Source organism: Budorcas taxicolor, chromosome 1 (assembly GCF_023091745.1).
Source record: "Budorcas taxicolor isolate Tak-1 chromosome 1, Takin1.1, whole genome shotgun sequence".
Lineage (NCBI taxonomy): Eukaryota > Metazoa > Chordata > Mammalia > Artiodactyla > Bovidae > Budorcas > Budorcas taxicolor.
This window is the reverse complement of record NC_068910.1, coordinates 100,261,994-100,270,616: the sequence shown is the minus strand read 5'-3', so window position 1 is coordinate 100,270,616 and position 8,623 is coordinate 100,261,994. Positions and strand designations below refer to the sequence as shown.

Genomic DNA, 8,623 nt, shown 5'->3' with positions numbered 1-8,623 from the left:
ATGCATTTGTAGGGGAAGTGATTCATTAGTTTGTAAAAGGCAGAGCAAAATGTACATACAGACCGACACTCCTAAAAATACATGCATGCGTGCTGTTAAAACTTGCAAATAAAAGCAAATGTAATGCATTATAAATCTAGAATAGTGACTCTTTGCACTTAAATATGAAGCTTCTGGGAATGTTCAATCTGACTCTATATAGCAAAAACAAGCACGGATATGTGCCTCAGTCATCATTACAGATGTTTAGATTATAATCAGACATTCTTCTATAAGGTCATTCTTTACAACTTTAGATACAGTTAGCATTGGAAACCAGTTTTTCTCCCTAAAAAACATCAAGGCAATATTTAATATTGAAATAGCAATCCCTTATTTACTATTTATTACTAGTAATAATAATAATACTAGTCCCTTATTACTAGTTATTTACCAGTTGTAAATGTACTGGTGTTTGCTATTAACTCATTTGTATAAATGAGTTTTGAGACTATATTTTCCAACTATTTAGATAGTATTTTAATAGATATTGGCTTCCTTAAAAATAGAAAATGGTGAATGTTATTTAGAATTCTAAACTGCAATTAAACAAGTGACAAATTTGATTTACTGTGCAGTGTCTATGTGTTTAACATTTGGGAATACATCCAAAGCTGACATTAGCCACAGAGCCTTTCCATTTCTTGTTTTTATGAGCTCTTCTGTGAGAAATCTTCAAGAATTTCATAGAGTTCCATTAAAATGGAAGGCTCTGTTTGTCACTTATACCTACTGGTACACTCAGTTTTACCCTATAGAGGTGGCTGAGAAATTCATTTAATTTACCTTTCCATTTCTAATGGTAAAAATAAAGAATCTGCCTGCAAAGTGGAAGACCCAGCTTCAATCCCTGTGTCGGGAAGATCCCCTGAACAATGAAATGGCAACTCACCCCAGTATTCTTGTCTGGAAAATCCCATAGCCAGAGGAGCCTGGCAAGCTATGGTCCATGGGGTTACAAAGAGTCAGACACAACTGCATAGCTAACACTTTCACTTTCCATATCTAATGGTAAAAATAGTTAAAAGAATTATTTTCAGTGTTTGGGACAGAGATGTGTGTGTGTGCACCCATGCATATTTTCAGGTTCTTGGGAGGATGGCTTGTGGGGAGGGAGAGTGTGTATGCTGTTCCTATAGCTGGGTACCTGAAATCAGACTTCAGGATCCTCAGGCTTCCTTGAAGGGAAATTCAATCCAGTTGACTCTTGAAAGAACTAAGTAATAGGAATTGTCTTAAACACATTTATGGACTCAGAAATTGAAAAGTTAATCTATTCTTCTGTAACTATAAAACCCTATTCACGTAGAGTAATGGCATCAAAAGAGAAAGTCATCCAGGTCTCTTTTTCAGATTTGCATTATAAATCTAGAATAGTGACTCACAGTTTAAACATGGGAATGTCTGAAACAGGGGTACAGATTTAAATTGGGCCAACCAGGACCAAGCTAGGGGTGTGGCTACTGGGCTAGTAAGGAATGTCCGTGGGATGAGGGCGGGCTTCTCCTAAAGGCATTCATTACAAATAATACACCTCACTGTGCAGGTAACATGAAGCTCACAGGTCACCAGATTTTCCACTCGGGTCTACATAGGCACAACTGCTTTAAAATTCATGTTACTGAAGTATAGTCGATTTACAAGGTTGTATTAATTTCTTGAACTCATTTCCACTACCTCTGCCATAACCAGACACTCCCTCTCCAAACATAAGAATAGTCTGTGCAACACAATCAGCTGACAGATGGTCCTTTTGTTTTCTAAGATGAGTATTGACATTTTTGTGCCAAATTCTACTTCTCTCAGACTCAGTGATCTCCATCCATGACACTAACATCCAGTAACAGAATATGACATTGGGCTGCATCCTTCAGTAAGAGAAATTGCTATCCTCTTCCGCTCACTTTCTATTAGCAAACTTGTCAGTTGCTAAAGAAATCCTTTTGCCAAAAGTAGGAAATGAGGAAAATCAAGTAAACATATAAATCAGTTGTTTCATTAAACTCAATGTGTAAGAATCCTTGTTTACTAATTTTAAGGGTCTAAAAGGAAGTTTTGTTTTTTGCTGACAAAGGTCCGTATAGTCAAAGCTATGGTTTCTCCAGTAGTCAAGTACAGATGTGAGGTGGACCGTAAAGAAGGCTGAGCACCGAAGAATTGATGCTTTCCAACTGTGGTGCAGGAGAAGACTCTTGAGAGTCCCTTGGACTGCAAGGAGATCAAACCAGTCAATCCTAAAGGAAACCAACTCTGGATATTCATTAGAAGGACTGATGCTGAAGGTGCTCCAATATTTTGGCCACCTGATGTGAACAGCTGACTCACTGGGAAAGATGCTGATGCTGGGAAAGACAGAGGGCAGAAAGAGAAGAGGGTGGCAGAGGATGAGATGGTTAGACAGCATTACTGACTCAATGGACATGAGTTTGAGCCAACTCTGAGTTAGTGAAAGACAGGGAAGCCTGGCGTGCAGCAGTCCCTGGGGCCGCAGAGTCAAACATGACTTATTGACTGAACAAGAAGCAGCATAACTTACAAATTTACAGACAATGCTCATGAAAACTAGAGCATTTTATAAATATAGCCAAATCAAAATGACTCTATTCTTTCCTTTGGGTCCCAAGGTCTTCTGTGGCATTCATGTTTGACTGAAATTGTTTTTAAAAATCTCTAAGACTTATCTGTTTAAAGATTTTAAAATGGTTATCCCCTGCAAGTTCCAGGAAAGAAATTATCAGATAAATTTCATGTGAAACCACCAATTATTAGATTTATTCCATTCACAAGCATCAGTTCTATACCAACTGCTAGTTCTTAAACAGACATATAAACAGCATTGTTATTTAATTTTTCCTTCCAAGAAAGTAATAAAAATCATTCTTTTGAAAAATTACCAGATATGCATAAAACTTTTAACTTTAGCAGAAATCAAAAATAGAGTAAAAGAGATAAGGGGAAAAAAAAATAACAGCAATAAATCTTTATTGAGGTTTTTTTTAAACAAAATAATTTTAAAAACAAAAAACCCCACATGTAAACAAAAAAGTAAATAAAGTTAGTTGGCATTATTATGTACATCAAAGAATCAAGACAAGTCCTGTGTTAACATTCCATAATCAAGTAAAATGTTTTGACCCATCAATGCTCAGGGTACCTGTATTTAATGTCATCAATAATGAAATCTTATCTTTGAACATTATAAAATGGTTTATGGATTATAAAGTCTAGGTTTTCATTTTTCTCATCAATCCTTATGCCATATGTCCACTAGTCCTAAAATGTATTTATGTTGTCCATATTAGTCCAAAACATTCCTTGTCCCAAATTAACCAGGTTACAGTTATTTGATCTCCTCCAGAAGAGTTTTTAAAGGGTGGGATGTACTAAAATCCATATATGACAACATCATTTTTCAAAGCTAATGTAATTCTAAATTCTATCTAACTAATCTGCCATGTCTTCATTTCTTCTCACTTTCTATACATACATTAAATAACATAGCAACTTTACCTTAAAAAATGCAGTTAATACATTAATACACATTCAGGCAGCAATTTCTGACAAAGCTGTAGTTTATTTACCAAGAAAAAAATGTTAATTTTTAAAATTTAGGTTGAGTACTGTCTTAGTAGTGTAACAATGGCTTCATCAAACCCCAATGAGGGTTTGATATACACATTAATACAATTCAAAACTAAAGAGATTCAATTATAATTCATATGGAAGAAATCTTCTCAGTTCTGGAAGAAAGACCAAAATATATTGTTTTATTAATATAAAATGTTATTAATTCAGTGTCTGTTTTTGCTAATTATATTTAATTCACTTTATAAGCTTTAAAAAAAAGTGCCTGGCCAATTTTTGCAAGAGGCTTCAATTTGAGTTTAAAATGTAGTTCTTTTCTGTCAGTTAAAATAATTTAAAGGTGTGCACAATATGTTTGTACTGTTTAAGGCAGGTGCCAAGCACATTTTCAAAGGTAATAAACTTACCAAGTAGAATGTTCTCCCAAAGGAAAAGAAAAGAAAAGCTCATAACAGTTTTTGTTTAAGACAGATGTTCAAATAGCACTCTTCTTTTAGGTGATTTAAAAATAATTTGACAGCTGAACCGCCTATGGTCATAACACATATCACTTACAAAGGACAAGTAACAGACACAAAATTAATGGTACTTTTAATATTCTTACAAGTCTCTTTAAGTTGGTGCCTCGTGGCTTTAACAAGATTTGTATTCTGTGTAAAAAGATTCAGAACATAAATACACTAAGGAATGAATATAACTCCTCTATGCCATGCAGAAAAGAAGTCAACATTTTACACATCATCACTCTCCAAGAGTTCTAATTAAAATCCAAACTGTTCCCATTTTTGCATCATTGTCATTCTTTGGCAAAAGATTCAAAATAGCCATGGGTTAGGAAAAACTGTTTACTCATGGTCTTCATTTTTGCAAAATAAATGTGCTTTGTAAAAGGAATCTTCACTCTGCCTGGTTTATACTAAATAATTATAATAGGCAAAATATAATGGCTTTTTTAATTAATCTACTCCTAAAGCTTTGAGTTGCCGTTCAATCTCTTCATCGGAGATTGTAGACTTTGAAGTAGAGGCAGATGGTAAGCTTCGGGCAGCTGATGGAGCTTTGGCCATCTACATTAAAGAGAGAAAAAGAGAAAAAAAAATGTATTAACAAATTTTCGGGTTAGGACATAAAGGATATGCTGCAAGAGGTGTAATTTACTTTTCAAACAGATATTAAAAAACATACACCTAACATAAAGGAAACCTTAAAATAATGAAGAGAAGAGAAAGTATTTCCATCTGAGAGAATAGGACATTCGTTCATACCTTTCCAGAGATTTCAATTCCAATTTCATCAAGAACTTGATTCACAATGTCTTGGCTTTCTTCTTCATCATCAGAGGCATCAAAGATGTCATCAAGTGTGTCATTGACTTGAGGGGAGAAGAGGAAACAAAGCAGTTACTTTCAAACAGATTTCAGGTTAGGTTTATATTTTTAGAAAAAGGCCTAGCAATGTAATTTATACAGTGCAAATAAAATCTATGAATAGATGGAGAAAAGTAAATACCTTAGATAGTTTACACTTAAGGAGAACAGAAAAAAAAAAAAACCAGATTCTGATAAATGGAAAGGTAAATGATTATAAAAGTTTCAAATGGAAGAGATGATACCCATCTGGAAGGAAGAAATACTTGAGATGGTCACTGAAGGACACATAGAGATACAGTAGCATGAGCAAAGTCATAGTGGAAGGCAACAGGGATACACGTAAGGAAGAGTAAGTTCTTCTGTTTGACTATGTAAGATGTATAAATGCAAAGTGGTTGGGAAGGAAAGAATTTTAAAAACTGGCCTATGATTGTTATTAACATGATCACTGGGGAAGGTCCCAGAGGAAGAAAGACAAGTAACCTAGCCTGATCTCACGTAAGCACCCTGCTAATTGGTTGTCCAGTAAACCAACTAATATTTGCCAGCAAGAGTCCCTGTTTATGAACTTAGCAGGCTGTTTTTGTTTTAGGATTGTTGTAGCTACAACCTATGGGTTTATGTCTATGAGTTCCTTGAAAAGAACATATAAGATAGGTGACCACCTGAAGTATAAATATATTTCCTACACTTTGTAAATGTTCTGTTGAACATGAAATAAGCAAACAGATTAGACATATCATCTATGATGCTTATGTCTGTTAATGGGAAGAAAAGATCTGGCGAGTCATTTTGGATGGCCCCACCCCTCTCCCTGTTCTGCATGAGTATCTTAACAGCTTGTATCCTTGACATTGCTAATAAAGCTTGATATTGATTAAGATCTCTACTGAGCATTGTTTGATAATTTTGATTTCCTGTGTTAGTTTAATAGTATAAAATCAACTGGAAAAAGCTAAAGAGCTTAAGACCAAAAAAAAAGGAACACCATCTCTGAAGAAGTAAAGTGAATGCTAAACTTTTATTTAGAATCTCAGTTCTTACACTTAGTAACTGGCCAACTTTATGGGAAGTCACTTTACCACTCTGGGCCTCAATATTTGTATTGAGAAAAGAAAGGAGCTTGACCTGAAAATTGTTTTTGATTTATGATGTGGGACTTTATTTTTGTAGTCAGAAAAGTGCCACTATGGGAATCTGATCAGCATGCTCAGAAGTAAGCCTCCAGAAAAATTACTTAGCAGTGATACTCAGATGGTAGTAAAGTAACAAGGGCTGTAGGGAGTTCAGGTTAGAGTTAATAAGGGCCTGAATGAAACACTACTCACAGAAAAAAATGAAAGAAGAGGATAGAGAAGCAGCACCAGAATGGTGTAATCAGGATTAGCAGAGAAAAATGTTTTCAGGAAAAGTGTTAACAAAATTAAAGATGTAATAAAAATTTCCCAAAGATCTTGTTTCCAAAACCTGAATGTGAACAAGCATTGGAACAACACTGTAAAATATAAATTTTAATTTGAAAAAGATATGTCCATCTAAACCTTGTATTTATCTCTGGATGAAAATACTAATGTTAATACACTTTACTGAAAAAATGAGTAACCACCAATAACTACTATTCTTTCAGACTTGCAAATTACTAAAATACAAATGAGAACAACAGTGATAGACACGAATTTTAAATACAGGCTTATTGATTCTCTTCATTATGGCTTAATGGAACATTTAATTCCTCCACTAAGATCTGCTCACACCTGTGCCATCACTGGAATCCACATAAACATGTTAGATACTATGATCATTATATAAATGGCAATTCTCTCAGTCACTAAAAATTCACTAATGATGTTTTTGAAAAATTATATTTTTAAAAGTAAAAGTGAAACCTAAAGAATTTTTGAAACTGTCAAAGACATATGCATGTGTGCTCAGTCATGACTGACACTTTGTATTCCCATGAAAGAGCCCATGAGGGTCCTCTATCCAGAGAATTCTCCAGGTAAGAAAACTGGAGTGGGTGGCCATTCCCCTCTTCTCCAGGAAGTCTTCCCAACCCAGGGATCAAACCCAGGTCTCCTGTATTACAGGCAGATTCTTTACCATCTGAGCCATCATGGAAGCCCCAAGAATACTGGAGTGGGTATCCATTCCCTTCTCCAGGGAATCTTACTGACCCAGGGATTGAACCTGGGTCTCCCTCATTGCAAGCAGATTCTTTACCATCTGAGCCACCAAAGAAGCACAGTGTTGTTAAACCACAGAAGGAAAATAGATACTCTGAAATAAAATACTAGGACTATCGTGAATTTAGTAATCCTAGTAATTTAGATACCACTTTATACAATAAATGCTGTCAAATTAAAATGCTAGGAGATAAACAACAGCTAAACTGACATATCCCTAAACAGTTGTAAAATAGTTAGACAATATCTTTGTGAAACGATGCTAGTTTTGACATATTATACAAGTAACAATTCAATGTTGACCAGGGTGCTGTGAAGGGTCACTCATTTGTTTTTGATGAAATAAAGATTGGATAGTCCTTCTGAAATAATCTGGTAGGTTGAACAAAATTGAGAGTCCCTTGGACAGCAAGGAAATCCAACCAGTCCAGCCTAAAGGAAATCAGTCCTGAATATTCATTGGAAGGACTGATGCTGAAGCTGAAACTCCAATACTTTGTCCACCTGATGCGAAGAACTGACTCATTTGAAAAGACCCTGATGCTGGAAATGATTGAAGGCGAGAGGAGAAGGGGATGAGAGAGGATGAGATGTTAGGATGGCATCACCGACTCAATGGACGTGAGTATGAGTAAACTCTGGGAGTTGGTGATGGACAGGGAGGCCTGGCATGCTGCAGTCCATGGGGTCACAAAGAGTTGGACACGATTGAGTAACTGAACTGAACTGATGAACCAAAAGTCTTATAAAAGTTAACAGTCTAACAACACTGAAGAAATTCAGACAAAGATATTACAGAAACATATTTATCAAAAGACTGTCAAATAAACTGAACATTTTAAAACAATCTTGCCAATATAAGAATTGTTCAATAAATTAGGATATATTGATGTTATATAATATTAAATCCATTTTATATAACAGAAAATTCAACGTTATGAGGTCATCTTTATGTTATACTACTATGTTTTTAAAGGCAAGATAAGATTCAAAATCATCTATAGATACAGAAAAATATAGGAAAGAAATAATATTAACACTATAGGTGGTATAATGATAAATTTGTTTATAGCCTTATTCCTCTTATTCCTCATATTTCTACCACAGTATGTAGTTTATACTCAATAAGAAGAAAATTAAATATTTAGATTCTGGAAGGGGAAAAAGAAAAAAGAATGAAAAAGCTCCATTATCTCTACCTATAATATAAACAGATCTTCTAGAGTATGAAATATATATCTTCTATAATATGAAAAAATATAAATATATCTTCTATATATTTATAGATCTTTTACAGTATGAAATAATCAACACAACTCTTAAATTATCTAACTTATACTAGGAAGCGTTGTTTTAGTCACAAGTTGGTTTTGTTTCTCTAATCTATAAAGTAAAACTGCTGAGGCCAAATAGCACAGAAATACGGCATCACATATTTTACATTTT

The 8,623-nt window shown here is 34.6% G+C and overlaps 1 protein-coding gene across 1 annotated transcript in view; it reads right to left on the bottom strand.

Annotated features, from left to right (window-relative positions):
* Positions 1–4,507: 4,507 nt before the first annotated feature.
* CHMP2B (charged multivesicular body protein 2B) overlaps positions 4,508–8,623 on the bottom strand; it is a 30,226-nt gene continuing 26,110 nt past the window's right edge. The window contains exons 5-6 of the mRNA XM_052646424.1: positions 4,890–4,996; positions 4,508–4,691 (exon numbers count right to left, since the gene is read on the bottom strand). Coding sequence (XP_052502384.1) covers positions 4,581–4,691; positions 4,890–4,996 — 218 coding nt within the window. The 3' untranslated portion in view covers positions 4,508–4,580. The remainder of the gene's footprint in view (positions 4,692–4,889; positions 4,997–8,623) is intronic.